Source organism: Lycium ferocissimum, chromosome 10 (assembly GCF_029784015.1).
Source record: "Lycium ferocissimum isolate CSIRO_LF1 chromosome 10, AGI_CSIRO_Lferr_CH_V1, whole genome shotgun sequence".
NCBI lineage: Eukaryota > Viridiplantae > Streptophyta > Magnoliopsida > Solanales > Solanaceae > Lycium > Lycium ferocissimum.
Window position 1 is genome coordinate 38,399,799 of NC_081351.1, and position 21,404 is coordinate 38,421,202.

At 32.6% G+C, this 21,404-nt stretch overlaps 2 protein-coding genes across 2 annotated transcripts; both read left to right on the plus strand.

The window, feature by feature from the left end:
• Nucleotides 1-3,384: 3,384 nt before the first annotated feature.
• On the plus strand, nt 3,385-5,178 carry LOC132035402 (uncharacterized). The gene is made up of 2 exons (XM_059425663.1): nt 3,385-3,610; nt 3,977-5,178. The coding sequence occupies exons 1-2, from the start codon at nt 3,494-3,496 to the stop codon at nt 4,778-4,780; spliced, it is 921 nt and encodes a 306-aa protein (XP_059281646.1). The 5' UTR covers nt 3,385-3,493; the 3' UTR covers nt 4,781-5,178.
• A 4,586-nt stretch (nt 5,179-9,764) lies between these two features.
• On the plus strand, nt 9,765-10,290 carry LOC132035403 (uncharacterized). Its single transcript, XM_059425664.1, has one exon. It carries the CDS (start codon nt 9,894-9,896, stop codon nt 10,140-10,142), a length of 249 nt encoding a protein of 82 aa, XP_059281647.1. The 5' UTR covers nt 9,765-9,893; the 3' UTR covers nt 10,143-10,290.
• Nucleotides 10,291-21,404: the final 11,114 nt, after the last annotated feature.

A 21,404-nucleotide genomic window follows, 5' to 3' on the forward strand; every position in this document is an offset into this window, starting at 1 on the left:
TAATTATTGTGATTTGTAGTATATTTTAAATAATTTTCAAATATATAAATTTTATTTTAAAAAAATTAAAGCTTCTATATTCAAATTCACGATCAAAAGTAAAAGTTTGAATCTCAAAATTTTAAATGTGTCATATAAATTGGGACAGAGAGTATTGATTTGCACAAATAATATGTATATAGAAATAATATTTACACCTTGATGCAGTATAAACATTGAGGAATTATTATTATTAAAAAATTAACTTGATAGCACAAGAAGAGGATTAGCAATTTCTAATAGACAAGGTCAACTTTAAGCCAACAATGTATACTTGCAGAGGGGCAGTCAACGATTAACAAAGTACATAATCTATTTAAGGCATTCTATGAGCCTATGTGGATCTTAGTACTCCCTCCGTTCACTTTTACTTGTCTAGTATTCTAAAAATAGATTTTCACTTTTATTTATCACTTTTAGCATATTAAGAGAAGACAATTTATTTTTTCTTATTTTATCCATAGTATTAATTACTCACTTCAAATTATTTTTCAAATCCAATAAAAATATGCATTAATTAATATGAATACATTGGTAAATTATGTACTCTATTTATTATTTCTTAAACAGCGTAAAAAATCCGGAGCGAGTACATTATATTGTGCCCAAAAGTCTAGGAGTTACAATTAACGTGTGGATTTTCAATTCCTGTATTCGCTCACTCTATTTTCGATACCAAATAAACCTCGATAAGGGCGCTTCCATTAATTAATTAGTTAATGCACATACCTTGCCAAATGTAATTTTCTTAATTTTAATGTATAGTTTCACAATAAGTTCTTGGTTAACTTCATCTCATGTTGAAAATTTCTTAGAGTATATCCCACTTTAAACCCCTAATATTTAAGGATTGGGAAACAATACCCCCTTCACATATTAAATGGGAATGATAGTCCCCTTATGTAATACTTTCCGGTAAGAGTTTTCTTTTTTAGAATAAAGATCTTTTTTCTTTCTAGAATTAAAATATAAAAACGGAAAAGGGTCAAATATAACCCTGTACTATCAGAAAAGGGTCAAATATACCCCTCGTTATACTTTCAGTTCAAATATGTCCCTGCCGTTATACTTTCGGTCCAAATATATCCCTCTCATTATACTTTGGCACAAATTTGCCCTCAATTTTAACGTAAACGCACATGTCAAGCTCAAAATCAAATAACCCACCCCTAATTTTAAATACCCAATTCCTTTAGAAAATCACTCGTTTAACGACCCGACCCATTTATCTTTTTTTTTTTTTTTGAAGTTTTTCTTCATATTAAAATTAATGTGCTATATACAAAAATAAAAAAATCCCTTAATTCTCTTGATTACACCTCTTAATTCTCTTAATTACACTTTTTCCCCTCCTCTATAACCGTTGGCTATTTTCATTGGGATTTAACAAGACATTATTCAAAGGCTGGAGCAGGTCATTGTGCATTTTCTTTTGTTTTGGTTTGGCTGAATGTGTCCTCCATATTATTTTTCGTCACCAGCCCTCAAAATATTTTCTAATTTCCTTGTTCATGAAATCATATTAGTTCCTCTTAGATATTCCTTAGAGTTTCTCAAGATATGTTAAGTGATATCTAGTCTCTATCTCAGTATATTAGCATATTGAAATTTTGCTAATGGTAGAATGATATTTGATGTTTTAATAAATGTGCAATTGGCATTTGTTTGCAAGCTTCGGGTCGGTTAAACGGGTGGTTTTTTAAAGGAATCGGGTATTTAAAATTAGGGGTGGGTTATTTGATTCTGAGTTTGACACGTGTCTTGCCGTCAAAATTGAGGGCAAATTTGTGTCAAAGTATAATGGAAGGGGTATATTTGAACCTAAAATATAACGCAGGGGTATATTTGGATCGAAAGTATAACGAGGGGTATATCTGACCCTTTTCTGATAGTATAGGGTTATATTAGACCCTTTTTTATTTTTATATTTTAATTCTAAAAAGAAAAAGAAAAAAAATTATTCTAAAAAAGAAAACTCTTACCGGAGAGCATTACATAAGGGGGTTATCGTTCCCATTCAATATATGATGGGAGTATTGTTTCCCAACCCTTAAATGTTAAGGGGGTAAAATGGGATTCACTCAATTTCTTAGAACCTCGCCAATCTGTTTCGAAGAAGAATTATATCCTTTTCCCATTTGAAATTTTATACAAAGCAATCACCATATTAGTTTTATGCCGACTACTATTTTACCGCAATCCTTTCCTTTTTGGGGCTTAAGACCAGCAATATGAAGTGGCAGAGCCACCTTATGTTAAGGGGTGTCAAATTGATACAGCTTAACTGGAAATTTTACACTTTAGCTAGGTCAAAATTTTAGTTTTTACGTATAAATTGACTCCCCTTATTTTTTTATGCATCTATTTTTTTTATATTTTGACACTCTCCAGTAAAATTTCTAGCCCCGCAACTAGCAATATGAGCAAGTTTATATAGGCAGAATATATTTTTAAACAAAGCAACAAATTGATCAAATGTGCTCTTTAATTTGCTAAAAATCGAAAAGAAATTAAAATAGATCTCTAATTATCCAATTCTAACCCCACCACTCGATGGACTTAGGAAAGAGAATGGCAATGGAGCCTTTGGCCACAAGAAATCTTATTAGGTCAATTAGTTTTACTTTGGGTCCAAGGTTGTCAAACAGAGCAATGAACATAGCATCTACCAAACATTCAACAAAAGCAGCCAAACCTAATGAATTAAGCAATGCCAGGAAATTTCTTAGCTCATTCCCTTTCTTGTGTATAAATAGTTAAATACCATAACAATATTCATGAATCATAATCATCTCCATTATAAGTTTCTTCCATATTTTTGCTAAAATCTGAAATACTAATGAAAGGGAAACCAAATGAAAGACCGTAGGAGCTGAATTCAACTTTTTTTTCGTGAAAAGACCAAAATACCCACTTATTAATGTGTTAGTACAATAAACTGGAGGAGTATTTTAGAGAACTAAAAAATGGATACATCAAGCAAGCCTACAACCTTCGTATTGCAGGGGCGGACCCACATGGTCTCAAGTGGATTCATATGAACCCACTTGTCAAAAAATTACAGTGTATATATATGTATATTTATTCAGTTTTTGAAAAAATAGAATGATATATTTAATATTTGACTCCACTTTACCCAACTGCAATGCTCAGCGCAGTGGCAAGTGGGTTCAAAAGTTTCTGGATGGTCGCGAGTTCGAAACCCATCTACAACAAATCAGCGATCTGTTTTTTCTTTTAGTCATTTAAAATTAAAATTTCACCACACAAGTAATATTATAAGTCATTACCTACTGTGCTAATTTAACCACACAAGTAATAATATTATGTCATAACCACTGAGCACAGCAGCATTCGTCCCTTACTCCCTTTTCCCTTTTTTTTTTTTTTTTTCAATTTCTAATATAATAGAATTAAAATACAAAAAGGACCCAAATCCCAATCTAAAAGGGTAATGAAAAGTGAAATCCCCAATCTCAAACTCCCCACTCGTCTCTCTCAAGTCTCAGCTGAAGCAAATTTCATCATCAAGTTCGGCTCCTGCATCAACACAACACCAAGCATCGATCAAGTTCGCCTCTTTGTCCTTTACTCTGTACGTCCATATAAATAAAATTATTGTGGCTGTTTTTTATTTCTTCACTTGAGAAAAACCCTACCACTTAAAATTGAAGAAAATTGATTTTGGGATTTTGGATGCTAAATATAAGCATGTAATGGAAGGAATAGGTAGAATGAAAACAAAGTTTTCATAATAAAATAGTTCTCAAGCATGAAGCCATTTTTTCTACAGTTACAATAAAACTCTATAATAGAATAGAAGAGTTAATGATAATGAACCTTTTTCCTATGTCTTAGCTTTTTTGTTGCTTTGCTCTCTCTATTCTATTATATTATTGTTCTAACTTCTAATTAGAATTTTAATTTTGTAATCCAGTTTCAAAGTCCAATGAAGAGATATTTCTCTACGGTATCGTCCAAGTTTCCACAACCAAGTTCATCCGCTCAAAATGTTCCTCGTGTGGAAGAAAACTTGAACCAGTTAGAAGAAAATCATCATTCTACTAAAAAACAAAAGCAAGGAGTAGATTTGGATTCTCTACCAGCGGATCCAAATAAAAGAATACCCATTCTGGACTATCATCCAGATGAACGTGATGAGATTAGACGAGCATATATCCAAAGGGGTCCTCATCAACCTCGACTTCCTAGGTTTCCTCAAACAGATTTTTACGGATATAAACGTCGTTTTAATCGTAAATGGTATAAAAAATACCATGATTGGTTGGAGTATAGTGTGGTAGAAGATGCTGCTTATTGTTTGTGTTGTTATTTATTTAAAGATGAAAGCATTCATCAAGGTGGAGGCGAAGCATTTTCAAGTATAGGGTTCAAGAGTTGGCACAAAAAGAAAAGATTAGATACGCACGTTGGTGAGTTGAACAGTGATCACAACCAGGCAAAGAAGAAGTGTGAAGATCTAATGCGACAAGAACAGTCAATTCAAGTTGCATTTGTAAAGCCGGATAATAAAGCTAAGCTTGAGCACAAAATTCGTTTAAAGGCTTCAATTGAGGTGGTGAGACTCCTCTTGAATCAAGGATTGGCATTTCGTGGACATCGTGAAGATGAATCATCATTAAACAAAGGTAACTTTCTTGAAATTCTTTCATGGTATGCGAAGCGGTGTGATAAAATTAGTGATCTTGTGTTGAAGAAGGCTCAAAAAACAATCAGTTGACTTCTCATAAAATTCAAAAAGATATTATCACCGCATGTAAGTTGGAAACAATTAAAGCTATTATGGAGGACCTAAATGGTGACTATTTCTCATTGCTAGTTGACGAATCTTGTGATGTGTCACGTAAGGAGCAAATGGCAATTGTTTTGCGATATGTTGATAGATGGGGATCTGTGGTGGAACGCTTTATTGGGATTGTTCATGTTCGTAATACTAGTGCTCTATGTTTAAAAGAAGCAATTGTTAACTACCTTGCTCAACATTCTTTGAGTTTATCTAATATACGTGGACAATGCTATGATGGAGCAAGCAATATGCAAGGGCGTCTAAGTGGCCTTAAAATTTTAATTCAACAGGAAAGTAGATCAGCTCATGCGATTCATTGTTTTGCTCATCAACTTCAATTGACTCTTGTCGGGTATCTAAAAAATGTCTTGGGTTGGAGAACTTGTATTGTTGGTTTCTAATGTCTTAAATGTAGTGGGAGGTTCTTTTAAACGCATGGATGAACTTCGAGAATCTCAAGCGTTAAAAAAGTTCAAGAGGCACTAGATATGGGCGAGGTTGAAGCGGTAAGGGCTTGAATCAGAGCTTGGTCTTGCTAGAGGCCGCCGATGCTCGTTGGGGTTCACACTACAAATCATTTAAGAACTTCATTAGTATGTTTGGCTCTATTACTGATGTTCTTGATACTATTGTTGTTGATTCCGAATGTGTTGAAGATAGTTGTAAGGCAACAGGATATCTTAGAGTTTGTCAAACATTTGAAATTGCTTTCATATTGCACTTAATGAGAGATATTTTGGCGATTACAAATGAGCTTAATGAATCCTTACAAAAGAAAGAACAAGATATTGCAAATGCCATGTTACTTGTTAAAGTGGCGAAGAAACGATTGCAAGATCTGAGAGAGGAAGGATGGGATCCACTTATCGAGAATGTGTCCGCATTTTGTGTCAAGTATGATATTTTGATACCTAATTTTGATGAGTTCTATATTAATTTTGGAAGATCTCGACGTAAAGTTGCGGAGCATACTTTCTCACATCACTATCATGTCGATATATTTTTTAAGATTATTGATTGGCAACTTCAAGAACTCAATGATCGTTTTAATGAGGAGAGAAGGATTTGCTTATTGGAGTTGCTTGCTTGAATCCAGTTGACTCATTTTCTAGTTTTGACATCAATAAAATATTGAGAATGGCTGAATTATATCCTGATGATTTTGGTGAAGATATAATGGTTACTCTTAAAAAATCGCTTCGAGACTTATATTGTTGATGTCCGTGATGTTGATGAAAGGTTCTCCAACTGAAAGGATTTGGTGATCTTTCTAAAGAGCTAGTTAAGGCAAAGAAACATTTAAATTATCCCTTGTGTTTCGCCTTGTAAAATTTGCATTGCTCCTACCGGTCGCCACCGCTACAGTTGAAAGAGCTTTTTCGGCTATGAAGTTGATAAAGAGTGAATTGCGAAATCGAATGGATGACGACTTCATGAGCGGTTGTATGGTGCCTTATGTAGAAAAAAATATATTTAAGACCGTTTCTGATGAGAGTATTATGAATAGGTTTCAAAAATGAAAACTCAGTAGAATACAATTGTAATAATATATTTTAATTAATCAAACTTTATTTTGGTGCTACTAGCAATCTTATGGTCAAGAATTTGGAATTTCGTAACTTTCTATAGGCCTCTGTTTTGGAAGTGGAGAGCTCGCTAACAATTCTCGGACTACTCTCAACCAGGAAAAGGCTCCAACTAATGATCGTGCGCCAAAGCACCGTTTCAACTACAATGGAGGCATCCTATTTCGATGGACAAACAAGGAAGGAAGAGTCTCTGTCGTCATAAGCTTTACTAGAATGGTATGTCATTTTTACTTTTTTAGTCCTTGATGGAGTTTGTTATGTGAAAATATAATACAACTTGGTGAACTGCACACATCTTTTTAGATTGCTCTATCATGACTTATTCGCTTCCGTTGTTTCTTTTTTTTTTTTGTATTGATTTGAATTGCTTGTCCTTGTGCCGAGGGTCTACCGCAAAATAATATCTCTACCTCCCATTTGAATGTTTTTGTCCACTCTATTTTTTTCATATATTGAACCCGCTTAGTGAAAATCCTGGGTCCGCCACTGTCATGTTGTATATATATATGCCATGACAAAGCTTCACAAGGAGAATCAGTTGAAAAAGTCTTCTTATGGTAACCCACTAAGATGTTCAAGAAAGTACATCCCTTCACTTCTCACTCCTCGAATTCTGCAATAAATTCGAGAAACACTGACGTTCTAGCTTCTAGCTAGATATTTTCGAGAGTCCCTCATTGACGGAGAAAACAAATTGTTATCTCATCACGGACAAAATTCACTTAATTACATGAGTTAATTTTTTTGAGTCGAGTTCGAGTCAATATTCATAATTTACAAGACAAAATTCATTATTTTTTTAATTTTTCTCTCTCGTGTATGTGGAATTTGATTAATTAAGTAATGATCTTGATGTAATTTGCTTTTGCAGCCTTTCATTCATTCTTTGGTTCTTATGAGTAATAATAACAACAACAATATACCATACAGAATCCAATGTGGTCTCGGAGAGGGTACGATGTAATCGGACCCTTATCCCTATCTTTGTAAGATACGTAGAGATTATTTAAATGACCCGCTTACCAAAAAAAAAAATCGAAGCTTGTTTGCCAAAAAAAAAAAAAAAAATGGCAACAACAATAGCACGGTGAAAAGCAACTAAAACAGGACATCAAGACAGGCTAGAAAAGAAAAATAACGGCAGTAAAGTGGCAAAATGGACACAACCAAGAAGCAACATGTAACAACAAAAACGAGATAAAAAATACTACACAAGTACTAAATAGAAATACTGCTAATTAGTTCTTATGAGTAATAAATATCAGAAATTTCAGCACTATATTAATGAGCTTATTCAAGTTGCAATCCATTCTTTAATATTTTTGCTCTTTCCGAATTACTAAGAATCAAGAAAATTATATTGGTAAAAAAAAGTGTTTTTACTACCAATTTCGCATTAGTTGGAATTTGGAATGAGCGAAAATCGTTTCCACTCTTAATTTTGCTTTAAAAATCAAACTGCTCCCTCAATTTTGAACAATAGATATTATCTTCCCTTTATCCTAATTGACTTTTCCAAATGCTTATTTTACTCTTACATTATCAACTTTTGTCTTCGTTCTTTACTTCTTTAAAATCATTATATTTTTCAGTTTTTAAATATATGTAACAAATTTTCTATAAAAAACAAATATTATCTTCCGGGCAAGGAAAAAGTGAAAAATATTTATTGTGATATCTGGTAGATGCATTTCGATTCCTTTCTGTACTCAAACCAATGCAAATGTAAGCCATTCTTCTTTCATATCCAAATTAACAATTCTTTGCAGAAGGCAATTGTATCTTTAAATTTTATATTTCCCTGTCAATTGGATAATTATATTCATGATCAACATGCCAAATAATATCTCTAACATATCCTGACCAAGAAAGGAGATCTAAGGAAACTCATTACAATTTACAAGGAAGAAAATGCGTGCATGACCTATTAAAATTTATATAACAATTCTCTTGCAAATCAAACCAGTTCTCCATTAACGACCTTTTATTTGGCCTTTTATTGAACTTCGGATGACAAATTCATGAAATTGTGACGAAGTGATACCTAAATATAGAAGGATCATGTAGACCAAAATAATAGAGTGCTTTGACAAGGAGTGTCACCTAAAAACTCTTGAAAAGTAGTTTTACCTACTGTTCGATCGACTATAAGATCAGAATCAAACTCAAAAAAGTTTGGTAAAGTTTGTTTACTATCAGCGTCAATAGCATTTTTGGTCGTTGATTATTGAATTTATTTTAATTTTAGTCCTTATTATATCTGACTAAGCACATTTAACCTTCAATTATATTTGGAATATGAATTGTTTTGATCATTTTGCTTGTGCATGATCACCAAATTCTTGAAGTACTAGTATTAAATGTTTCATCATTTAATTAATTATTCATGTATTATGTTAAATGTGAAATGTTACTCCATATTTGAGGGTAATATATTTCTAAAAATCGTCTACATATAACACATTTCCTACATAAAGGGACCAAAAGCAAACATTTTAATTAATTCAAGGTTAAATGTGCTAAGTCTTTTTTTTAGTTTCCCTAGGTGTTCGGTATATAAACTGTGCCGGATTTATCCGAATCCCCACTAGAAAGTACTATTGTGGGGTAAAGCGCTCTCCAACAAAGGTGAATTCATAACCAAGCTTGAACGCAAGATCTCTATTTAATTAATGAGGGAGTATTAGTAATCGACCGCAACCCTTATTAATAAATATATTGAGTCATATATCAAAAAGATCAAAATCAGAATTTATCCACAACTGAAGAATCAAAAGTGGTATTATCCCTTACTACTAATCATAAAATATCACGTTTTAGAATGTTCCTTTTCTTCCTTTTAGGTTGTTGTTTTGCTAAGTGGACCACTTCTAATTAACAAGCGTTAATAGCCGAAAATGAGATCACTACTTAGCAAATAAAACCAAACTGAACTCACTACTTTCGATTTATTTAAATTAATTTTCGCCCCTTAATGTTAAACTTTTATGATTTTATTTAACCAGAACTTCTTGAATAGTACCTTCCAAATTTGCTGATCTTTCGTTCGCTTGTAGAAACTATGTTTTTAATTTACACTCAGGAAATTATTATCTCCCATGAGCATAATATAAAATTAAAAAGAAAAATCTTCTTGTTTTGGAAATACATTCACACGTCATTGTTGACGGCCAGAATTAAAAAGAAACTAACACCAAGGCCAAGTAGTTTACTTAACCTTCAAAGTCAAGACCCTCGACCCACACACATTCACCTGTTGCTTTCATACGCCACTCGGAGAATTAGATTACTCTTTACGTATCCCCCAAGCTTATGAAATTCTATAAATACCCTTTATTAGTCTCTTCATATTTCAAACCCCATTGATAATACTCCTCTTCTTAAGTTCCTCAAAGATTTCTCCAGAATTTTCAGCCTTTTAACGATCTTCAAGCGCACTTAGCTAGTAGAATATTAAGATGGCGAGTGCTAGTGCTTATCTTGCGGAAGCCTATGTGATGAAGAAACAATTCAAGGAGAAGATGATGAAAATGGATGCTGAAGGTGCTGAAATTAAGAAGCAACATAATCCCAAAAATACATCTTCTTCTTCTTCTTCTTCTTCGGGTGGTTGCTTTTCCATGAAAATATTCAAGAAAGTTCATCCAAACACTAACCCTCATCCGTCAACGGATTCGGTGGTGTCGCACCGTGATCATGAGACCTGACAGTTGCTGGTAGTTGTCTTAGGTAGTTAGGAATGATTTTAAGCGCCACTGTATTGCTTTTTTTCTTCTTTATTTGATGTGTTTGGAATTCAACGAGACTGATATGATGAATGTTCATGATAAAATATGTTTAAAGAATTTACCTGTACATTACATATTTTGATACGTTTCTTCCGTCTGTCGGTTTTTTATTTTTATATGTAAACAAATGAGAAAAAGAAAGAAACAGGTCATTATTCAAAATAATGATACGGGAAATCCCGAAGTTCTTATGTTTATCGCATATTAGATAGTATCGGGGTTCACATGAAAAATTTACAATCACAATGTTACAGTGGGGTGGGTAAATATTCATGTCCGAAAACTTCTGTCTTGAGAATAAAATTACCTTTGATATAAAACTATTTATCCCAATTAAAGACTTTCTGGGACGAATTAGAAATTATGATCCTAAAAGAGAAAAAAGAGAAAGATTACACTTCCGAAATACAAGGGCAGTCCGGAACTAAAATGACCCAAAAAAAACCTTTTGAACCAAAAATAAAAAAAAAAGAGATAAAGATTACACTTTAACACAAGAATTTCCGGAACCAAAAGGACCCGTAACGTTGAACCAAAAAGTCCTTTAACGCATAAAATCGCGCTAAAGGTGCCCAAGAAAAAAAAATATTCTATAACGCAGTAAAATACTGCGTTATAGAAACAGTAAAAAAAAAAAATTGGCCAATTTTATTTTTTGCAACACTTAGTATTTTTTTTCATACTTTGACCAACGATTAGTCGTGTGTCAAGACTCCGAAACGTCAACATTTAATATAGAACCCGATATTTTTTTTTCGCGTACAATAATGCAGCTTAATACATAAAGGATACGTAAAGCGTTCGGATCGTCATTTTAGGGGTTGAAAAGGTGCCGAAGTAAGTTTTGTTTGAAAACTTTAGGTTTAAGTGTTTATATACATGACGTCCATTTTTGTTTGAAGAGTTGTTGTCATTAGCTTAAAGTTTTTTATTTTTAGGGTTTAGATTTAAGTGTGTTATTTTTTAAAGTGTAACTTTATTTCGAATATACGCGATTTTTTGTGCTCGGACGTCGGATTTACGCGATTTTTTTTTTGTGCAATATATTCGAAATAAAGTTACGCATTAAAAAATAACACACTTAAGGAACACTTAGTGTTTTTTTCATAAAAAGATCGCAACATCTTATTTTAATAAATCTTTTCTTTGCAACACTTAGTGTTTTTTCCATACTTTGACCAACGATTAGTCGTGTATCAAATTTCCAAAACATCAATATTTTATATAGAACCTGATATTTTTTTCTGCGTACTATAATGTAGGCTCAATACATCATGGATATGTAAACGTTCGGATCGTCGTTTTAGGGGTTAAAAAGGCACCCGAAGTAAGTTTTGTTTGGAAACTTTAGGTTTAAGTGTTTTATTTTTTAAGGTTTTGATTTAAACGTGCTATTTTTTAATCAAGACATAACTTTAATTTGAATATAAATCTAATTCTAAAAAATATAAGGTGAAAAATTAGTTGTAAAGTGGTCAAACTTTAGATGGTCATAACTTTGCGCTGGGATGTCCGTTTTACGTGGTTTTTTTTTTATCTTGCGTATTTTTTCGAGATCTATGCGAACAAACCGCCACAAGGCGGTTTGGCCGAGCCGATTTAAAAAAAAAATACCTGTTATCCTATTCAATTTCAATTTTCCCCCAAATTGGCTTGAAGTTTTTAGTTTTCTTTAGTTATAATATGATGATACGCAATAAATTTCAACGGAAAAATCTCGAGGCAATGTATCTATGAATGTTAATTTCACTTTTGTGGTTTCATTTTTTCAAAATAAAGCTGACTAATTTTCTCGACATATAAAGTTGACTAAAATACACTTAAATATAAAGTTTTCAAACAAAATTTACTTCGAAAGCACCTTTTCAACCCCTAAAATGAAGATCCGAACGTTTACGTATCCTTGATGTATTGAGCCTACATTATTGTACGTAGAAAAAAATATCAGGTTCTATATAAAATATTGACGTTTCGGAGTCTTGACATACGACTGATCGTTGGTCAAAGTATGAAAAGAAACACTAAGTGTTGCAAAAAATAAAGTTGCTCAAATTTTTATTTTTTTTTACTGTTTCTATAACGTAGTATTTTACTGCGTTATAGATTTTTTTTTTTTTTTTTATCGCGGGCCCTTTAGCGCGATATTTCTCGCATTAAAAAGGACTTAATCGCGCTGTTACTGTTAAGTCCTTTAACGCAGTAAATTACTACATTAAAGGTACTTTTGTCACTTTTTTTTATTGGGGTATTTTGATTCAAAAGATTTTTTTTTTGGGTCCTCCAATAACGTTCGAGAAGTGGGTGCCCACAGATTTACGTCGTGGATTATGTGTTGTCACTTTAAACGGTTCTCTTCATTCCTAGAGTTTATTTTTGGGTATTTCAAATCTAAAACAGACATTTGTTAAAGCTAAACTTTTATGATTATAGGATAGACTTCAATATGGTTATAATAATACCCAATAATAAAAAAAGTCGTCGCTACTACACTTAAAACTTTTTCCATTTGGCCAAAGTAATTGATGGAACTTTTTTTAATTGTATTATATAATTATTATAGTCTATATATACTGATTGCTTAACATTGCGTCACAATAGGTAGCTTGTAGTCAAGAGGTCAAGTTGAAACAATAATCCTGATTCCGACGTATACCTGATTTTTTTCCTCGCCATGTATACTTAATTAACGCAATGGTTAAAAGATGAGCCAAGTTTATCTTCTTTGATTGGTTAATATAATATACATTCGATAAGGTGCTCTAAATTATTGGATAATATAGCTATTTTTTAATTATAAATTACAAACTAACATTTTTCCCATGATTGAATCGGTTTTGATTACCAAAGCTAATTAAGGTTTTTCTGCACTTGGAGTTGGTAGGTTTTAACTTTTATCCCACAAAACTTTGTTTAATGTACGCACGTTTGGCGTAACTCCAATACAATAATACGCACAATCACGTCATTTTTAACAAAGAAATTAGTTACTCGTACAAAAAGTAAAAAGAAAAAAAAAAAGAGAAGGATAGATGCCTTGCCAAAGTCTTTTATCCTTAATCAAATTAAAGGCCTCGAATTCGAGCTCTTAGTATAAAATTAATTTTTATTAGGAATTAATTATTTCTATCTAATAAGACATGCGGATATCGAACACCAAGTAGAAATGAAAGAAATTAAAAAAAAAAAATGCGCTGCCAAAATTTACATCAATGAGCACACATCCCATCACACTGTCCCCAACATTCAAACCCAAAGAAAAAAGCCATCATGCATGTGTTTGCTCTAATAAAACAAGCTTAATTTTGGTCCTTTTTTAATTCAAAGTCCAAAAAATGACCTTGGTGCCCAAGGAAACGTGCTGGTCCCAGCAGCGAATTTATCCCCAAATCCTTCCATTCAATTTGCGTGCAGACAAAGAGCCCATTATCATGAGATGGATTCAGATTTTTTAAGTAGGCTTTGGTAAATATTTGATTGAAAGTATATATAAAAGAAAAGTATCTGAAGTTGAAGTTATCATGTTTGGATATGAATTTTACGGTGAAAAAAGTTAAAGTTTACAAGTGAAAATCATTATTCTACTTGAAAGATTCCAAAGACCAATTTCAAACTATTCTATCCGTCTCAAATTATTTGTAGCTTTTTGTGTTTTACACGACTCTTAAGAAATACTGATTATGAGGGTTTTTTGACTAATTCACCCTTATTTATGTCTAAGTTATAATCTAATCTCTATTAAATGTTTACTATATTTATGTATCATCTTCATTAATGACAAAATTTTACTAAGGGTAAAATGGGAAAAACTAATAAATTTTGCCTTGAACTTCTAAAACGATAAATAATTTTATACAACTATTTTTAATAACCACGACAAATAATTTGAGACGAAAACAGTAATTGAAGTTGAAACATTTGACTAAATTGTGAACCAAACATTAATTAGCCTTTCAAATATGGTCCAAAACATAAATGATGTCATTCTAACAAATTAGGAAGTCATTAATTATATCTTTTTCCAATTTATTTTTTTCAAATTCTTCCATGCTCTAATAAATGATATAACTCTCTAAAAAGTTTTCCCATGTTTATCTAATTTAAACTTTTTCTACTAGAAGTAAATTAAAGAGTTCGAATAGCGATAAGACTTAAAAGATAACTTACTTTATCAACTTTTATAATTAATGTTGTTAGTTATTTCTCTTAACGTGTGAACCCAATAATATAACCTTAACGTACACTTACTTCGAATTAAAAAGAATAACTCATGACCAAGGTTTTTTTTTGTCAAAGTTAAAGACCATGTTGCAGTGACCACATTAATATAGAATTCAAGGAGAGATTGGTCTTGCCATGTAACAACGTGCGAGACTCCCGCACTTTGTTGTTGCGAGAGAATGTCAATCTATATATATATATATATATATATATATATATATATATATATATATATATATATATATATAGAAGTAAAAAAGGCGCGACGCTCATTCCTAAAAGCCAAAAAACCTATTTATCTTTTTTCTCCTTTTTTAAATTTATATATAAACACTAATTATAATATTTTATGGAAAAGCCAAAGGAAACACATTTTCCCGCTAAACAAAGGAAACGGTTCGGTTCGGTAAAAAGAGAATAAAGCACCGTTTACTATATTCCACAAGTCCAAAAGCATCTAACTGAATCCTCCGTAAACAAGGCCATATATACTTCAACCTTTCTGAAAGAACACATGTTGTCAAGGCATACTTTGTTGGCAAAAGAGAGAATTTGAAGGAGAAGAAAGTCCGGCAACTGACTGATATGACTTTCAGCTCCGGCGACTCTTTCTTCGGTTTCTTCCTTTCTGCAACTCCGGTAATTTACACATCTGCACATTCTTCTGTTTCTTTGACGATGAATCCGCGGAAGACCCGTGTTCTCTGTTTTGGGTGCAGCAAGGCTTCTATGTTCTCACATATTTATATGGAGAAATTAAAATATCAAGGGCAGAAAAGACATTGCATAGGTTAGGGGATAATTTGATTTGTAAAGCAAAGTTGGGAAGGGTAAATGATTTTCAACCATTAAAATTTATCACAATTGATCTCTTGCATGCAAATCAAACCAGTTCTCCATTAATTAATGACCCTTTATTTGGCCTTATATTGAACTTCGCATGAAAAATTCATGAAATTGTGACTTAAGTGATACCTAAAAATAGAAGGATCACATATATAGACCAAAATAATAGAGTGCTTTGACAAGTATTGTTACCTAACAACTTTTAAAAGTAGTTTTACCTACTGGTCAACTATAACATCAGAATCAAACTCAAAAAAGTTCCGTAAATTTTGTTTACTATTTGGGTTAATAACACTTTTGAATCCCTTAATTATTGAATTTTTTAAATTTTAATTCTTATGATATCTGACTAAGCACATTTAACCCTTAATTATATTTGGAATATGCATTTTTGATCATTTTGCTTGTTTATGATCACAAATTTCCTGAAGTATTAATCGTTTCATCATTTGATTAATTACTCATGTGTTATGTTAAACGTGTATCATTATTCCATATTTGAGGGGAATGTACTTCTAAAAATCATCTAAATACAACATGTTTCCTACATAAATGGACTAAAAGCACACATTATAATTAATTGAAGGTTAATAGGTCAAATTTATGGTGCCAAAAGTCTTATTTTTGCTTTTCAACAAAGGCGAGTTCATACAATGAGTTTACCTTTTTTAATAAGTGCAATTATTTTAATAAATATATTGAGTCAAATACCGGAAGGATCACAATTAGAATTTCCTCAATACTAAAGATTCAAAAATGTTATTATCCCTTGCTACTAATCATAAAATATCACGTTTTAGAATGTTTTTTGGTAAACGTACAGAAATAACTACCTTATTATAGGTTCTTACCATTAGTAGTTATCCTTTTCAATATTACGATATGTACCTACCATTTCATTAGTTTATGTATTTGGACTCGTGTATTTGAATTAGGGGTGGGCGCAGTTTGGGCCAACCCAAAATCCAAACCGAAATCCGAACTTTTTAAATATTTGGTTTGGATATTTGGATTATGGATTGGACTTCGGATTTTATTTTTAAAAATGGACACATATGGATTTAGTATTACGGAGTTTTAAAATCCAAATTTTTTATACCTTATATCTAAACTTAACTATAATTGAGTTTAGTTTCTAAAGGTAAGATTTTTAAAATATTAAGTTGGCCAAATCAAACAACCTCGTCCCAATTTATTGAGCAAAAAAGTAGATTTTCTTATTTGACAACAATTTAACTTTAAACTATATCTTTTACGCTTAACGAGATGATCTATAACCACACAAATATCTTTGGCTTATTGTTATATCCCGTATTTTGTACATTGGGACAATCCGAGTTAACCATGATAAGTTAGGGACAAGACTATAAGACTTTTGATTTTGCTAAGTGCTTATGATTTTATTTTTTTTTTTATTTAAAAGTTATTAACTCATGAATTACAAGGGCCAAGTGGTTAGGTGTATCCATGGATTCTTCATATATGAATAAAAGATGACTAAGTCAAATATATTCTTCATCTTCATTAGAACCTTGTAGAAAACCAAAAAGTCATTCGGCCATTACCAAAAATTGAGGTCCAAAAATCTTCATCAAAAAAAATATTTTCTCAACAATTCAACCAATTGGAGGGTCATATAATGAGTTTGGAACAAACAAAACCAAGACCTTTATTTAATCATACATGTGTTATGGGTGGTTTGTATATGTTGTACTATGTAGAAATGAATCATGTTGACCATGGAACCCTTGTTTAATAAATATATTAGCATGTTTGTAGTCAAGTGTGTTGAAATGGATGAAAGGATCAGGTTGGGGTGGTTAGAATTTCCTCAATAACTTTGTGTAAAGATTCAAATAGTGTTATTATCCCTTGCTACTGATTTGGAATCATTTTAAAATATCACGTTTTAGAATTTATTAATTCATGTAAACTTGGGGTTTGGGATGGTTTCGTAGAATGGAGTGTTGGTTGGGTTGTTTTGAACTACCTTATTATAGGTTCTTACCATTAGTATTTGTTATGGATGTTTTGAATGTATGTAGTTACGAATATAATGGAATGTTGTTGAATTATTTATTTAATGTTAGAATGCGTTTATGATATTGATGGACTCGTTGTATTTGAATTGAATTCTCGGGGTTGTTGGGAAATTGCCCAATTTACGTAGAATTAAGTGCTAACTTGGGATTGAATTCCTAAAATCCTATAGCTAATGTTTGGTATTTAATGACGTTATTGTAGATCCGAACTTAGGTTTTTTAAATATTTGGTTTGGATTATGGATTGATTCTTAAGATCAGAGAGCTTGTATCGATTTTATTTTTAAAACTCTTATGGATTTGTTTTTATATGATTGGATTTCAAATGGATATTTTGTTCTTGGATTTAGACCGTAACTTTCTCGGATGGAGTTTAATGATATCTCCGAAAATCCAAATTTTCTATGTTACCTTATATCTAACCTTAACTATATCATATGTCTATAATGATGATTTTTATGCATAATAAGTCTAGATACATCGTTCAAAGTTATGTTGTCGTGCGCACTATGCTATACTCGGGGTATGATGTGTTACGGTTCACCGAGTCCCCTTACTATAGGGTCGGGTTCCATTTATACGGTGTTATGATGTGTTAAAATGATGTGTTATGGGATATGGAGATACAATATGATGTGTTATCTACTAAATCAATTACTACCATGATTTGTGTTTCGAAACTAAATATTTTGGTATTTTACATATTGTACTTACGTACTTCTTGTTTCGATTATGATCCTGATCATTATCGTATTTCATGCTTTCCGTCCCAAAAAAAGATACATTTTCTTATTTGACTATAACAATTTAACTATATAAACTATATCTTTTACGCTTATTCTTTACATTCGGAGTTGTGTGAGATGATCTATAACCACTTGCGTTTGTATATAATATCTTTGGCTTCTTTGATATATTTTGCGACGAGACTACAAGATTCTTGTAAAAGTCTGCCCGGTTCGGGCCTTTATTTCTTAAATTTCAAAAGTCTTCCTTTATTTCTTAAATTCCGTGCCCAGTCAAACTATATCACATAAATTGGGACGGATGGAGTATAATATAGGGTTTTCTTACTTCTCAAGTCTCAAAAGTCTCACGTTAGTGTCACCCACAGCAGAGTTCTTTCTTATTTTTCCAGATGACTACTTAGATTTTATTTTGTTCATTTCCACTTTTCCAGAATGTTTTTATTTGGTATGGATTTACTATGTTGGACATGACTTAGATTTGGTAATCCTAATTTGAACTGGAAGGCTTTTTTTTTTTACTGAGCAATTGAGATTTAGATTTACCTCTGTGGAACTAACTCATGAATTTTGTTCCTAATAAGTTTGTCTTAAGTCTCAAGAGTCAAATCCGAAACTCCGAAATATCCAAACCGAATAATCGGAAACCGAACTTAAAATATCCAATCCAATCCGAACTTATTTGGATTGGATTTGGATTGTAATTTCTTCAATCCGAAAACCAAATATCCAAACCGAAAATTTCATATCCAATCCGATGGCCCAAACACCCACCCCTAATTCGAATGTCTTCAAATACGTAACTAATCTGTAAACAATAACCAGATCCCTTAAATTTAGGCATTAACGGTGGTGTTTATTAATAGACAGATTAATATCTTTTTTTAATATCTTTCTCTCTTCCCTTTTTTTGGTAAGGTAAATTTTGTTCCATAATTTTAGAATCCATTTCTTTCTCCAACCATGATTTTCCTTCTCTCTTCCCTTCTTTTTTTAACTAAATTCAAAATTCAAAAACATTAATAATAGAAGGAAACACAAAAACTGAGACTACGATCATTCAACCGGTAATTCGAAAAATACATGATTTGTAACTTCAAAACACTTAAAAAACAATAGTATTTAAGTTTTTATTGAAAAATTCAAATACACAAATTCATTCAAATATTCATAAACGAATTTAAATGACTGTGTATTTGATTCGCAATTCATCACTATTTCAAATACACAAATACATACAAATGAAATACGTCACTCATTGGTTCAAATACACAAAAACATGCATCACTGGTTCAAATACACAAATACATAGCAACATTCATAAACGAATTTAAATGACTGCGTATTTTATTCGCAGTTGATCATTATTTCAAATACACAAATACATACAACAAAATACGTTGTTGAGAAGAAGTTAGGGTTTAGGGTTTAGTGGAAAAGAAGAAGTTAACAATGATAGCCATAGTTGAGAAGAAGTTAGGGTTTAGGATTTAGTGGAAGAAGAAAACGGAACATGGTTGAAGAAGGAAATTAAGGGAAGAGAGAAGGAGAATCATGGTCGAAGAAGGAAAAGGAAGCTAAAATTATGGAACCAATTTTAATAATAGTCAATGCCTATTATTAAGAGATTTGTTTAACCATGTATGTGTGTAGTTACTGATATAGCTATGGATGGTAAATTAGAAAAGTAAATTAGTTACTAAATATAAATAACTAAAAGGGTAGTTATTATCAATAAATAGGTCTTATAAGAAGCTACATCAAGTAATTATTCCAATGTTTTTTTCCTTGAAGATCGTTGTTTTGCTAAATGGACCACTTCTAATTAACACCCGCAAATAGCCGAACTTAGCAAATACAACCAAACTGAAATCACTACTTTAATTTCGATTTATTTAAATTAATTTTCTCCCCTTAATGTTAAACTTTTATGATTTTATTGAACCAGAACTTTTTGAATAATACCTTCCAAATTTGCTTTTCTTTAGTTCGCTTGTAGAAACTTTGTTTTTAATGCAATGTATCCATTTTACACTCAGGAAATTATTATCTTCCATTAGTAGTATAATATAAATTAAAAAGAAAATCTTCTTGATTTGGAAATACCTTGACACGTCATTGTTGACGGCGCCACACCATGAAAGTTTGGGAGAGGATGGTGGAATTGAGGGTATGGAAAAGGGTGTCTATTTCCGAGAACCAGTTCAGATTCATGCTCGGACGATCGAATACGAAAGTTATATATCTTGTGAAGAGATTGGTAGAGTAGTACAGGGAAAGGAAGAGGGATTTGCATATGGTGTTAATCGACCTGGAGAAAGCGTACGACAAAGTCCCAACAGAGGTCCTATGGAGATGTTTGGACGCTAGAGGATGTTGGTAGCTTGCATTAGGGCGATCAAGGATATGTATGATGGAGCAAAGACCCCGGGTAAGGACAGTGGGAGGAGACTCGAGACACTTTCCGTAAAATGATGGGATTGCACCAGGGATCAGCTATTAGCCCATTTTTATTTGCCTTGGCGTTGGATGTCGTGACGAGTCATATTCAAGGGAAGGTGTTATGGTGCACGTTAGTTGCGGATGATATTGCATTAATAGACGCGGCGCAGAGTGAACACTAGGTTGGAGGTTTGGAGACAGCCCCTGGAGTCGAAAGGTTTCAGGTTGAGTCGAACCAAAACAAAGTACGTGGAGTGCAAGTTTAGTGCGGTGATGAGTGACACTGATGTGGAAGTGAGGCTCGATTCACAAGTCATCCCAAAGAGAGATAGTTTCAAGTATCTGGGGCTACAATCCAAGGTAATGGGGAGATTAATGAGGATGTCACACATCGTATTGGAGCAAAGTGGTTGAGATGGAGGCTCGCATCTGTTGTTTTGTGTGATAAGAAGGTGCCACCAAGACTTAAAGGTAAGTTCTATAGAGTAGTGGTGAGACCGACGATGATGTATGGGGCGGAGTGTTGGCCAGTCAAGAACTCTCATGCTCAAAAGATGAAAGTTGCGGAAATGGGGATGTTGAGATGGATGTTTGGGTTGACTAGGAGAGATATGGCCATAAATGAATTGGAGACACGGATGCGCGATGCGGGAGGATGTATTGTTCGAACATGTCAAAGGAGGGACGGATGGAGGATGACGAGAGGTAGAGGAAGGGTTGGACGAGAGGTATTGGAAGGAGAGGTGATGGGAGAGGTGATCAGGCAGGATACGACTAGTCTTCATCTTACGGAGGACATGACCCTAGATAGGAAGGTGTGAAGGTTGAGGATTAGGGTAGAAGGCTAGTAGTAGGATTAGTAGTACCTTTCTTTCTTATTGGTCCGA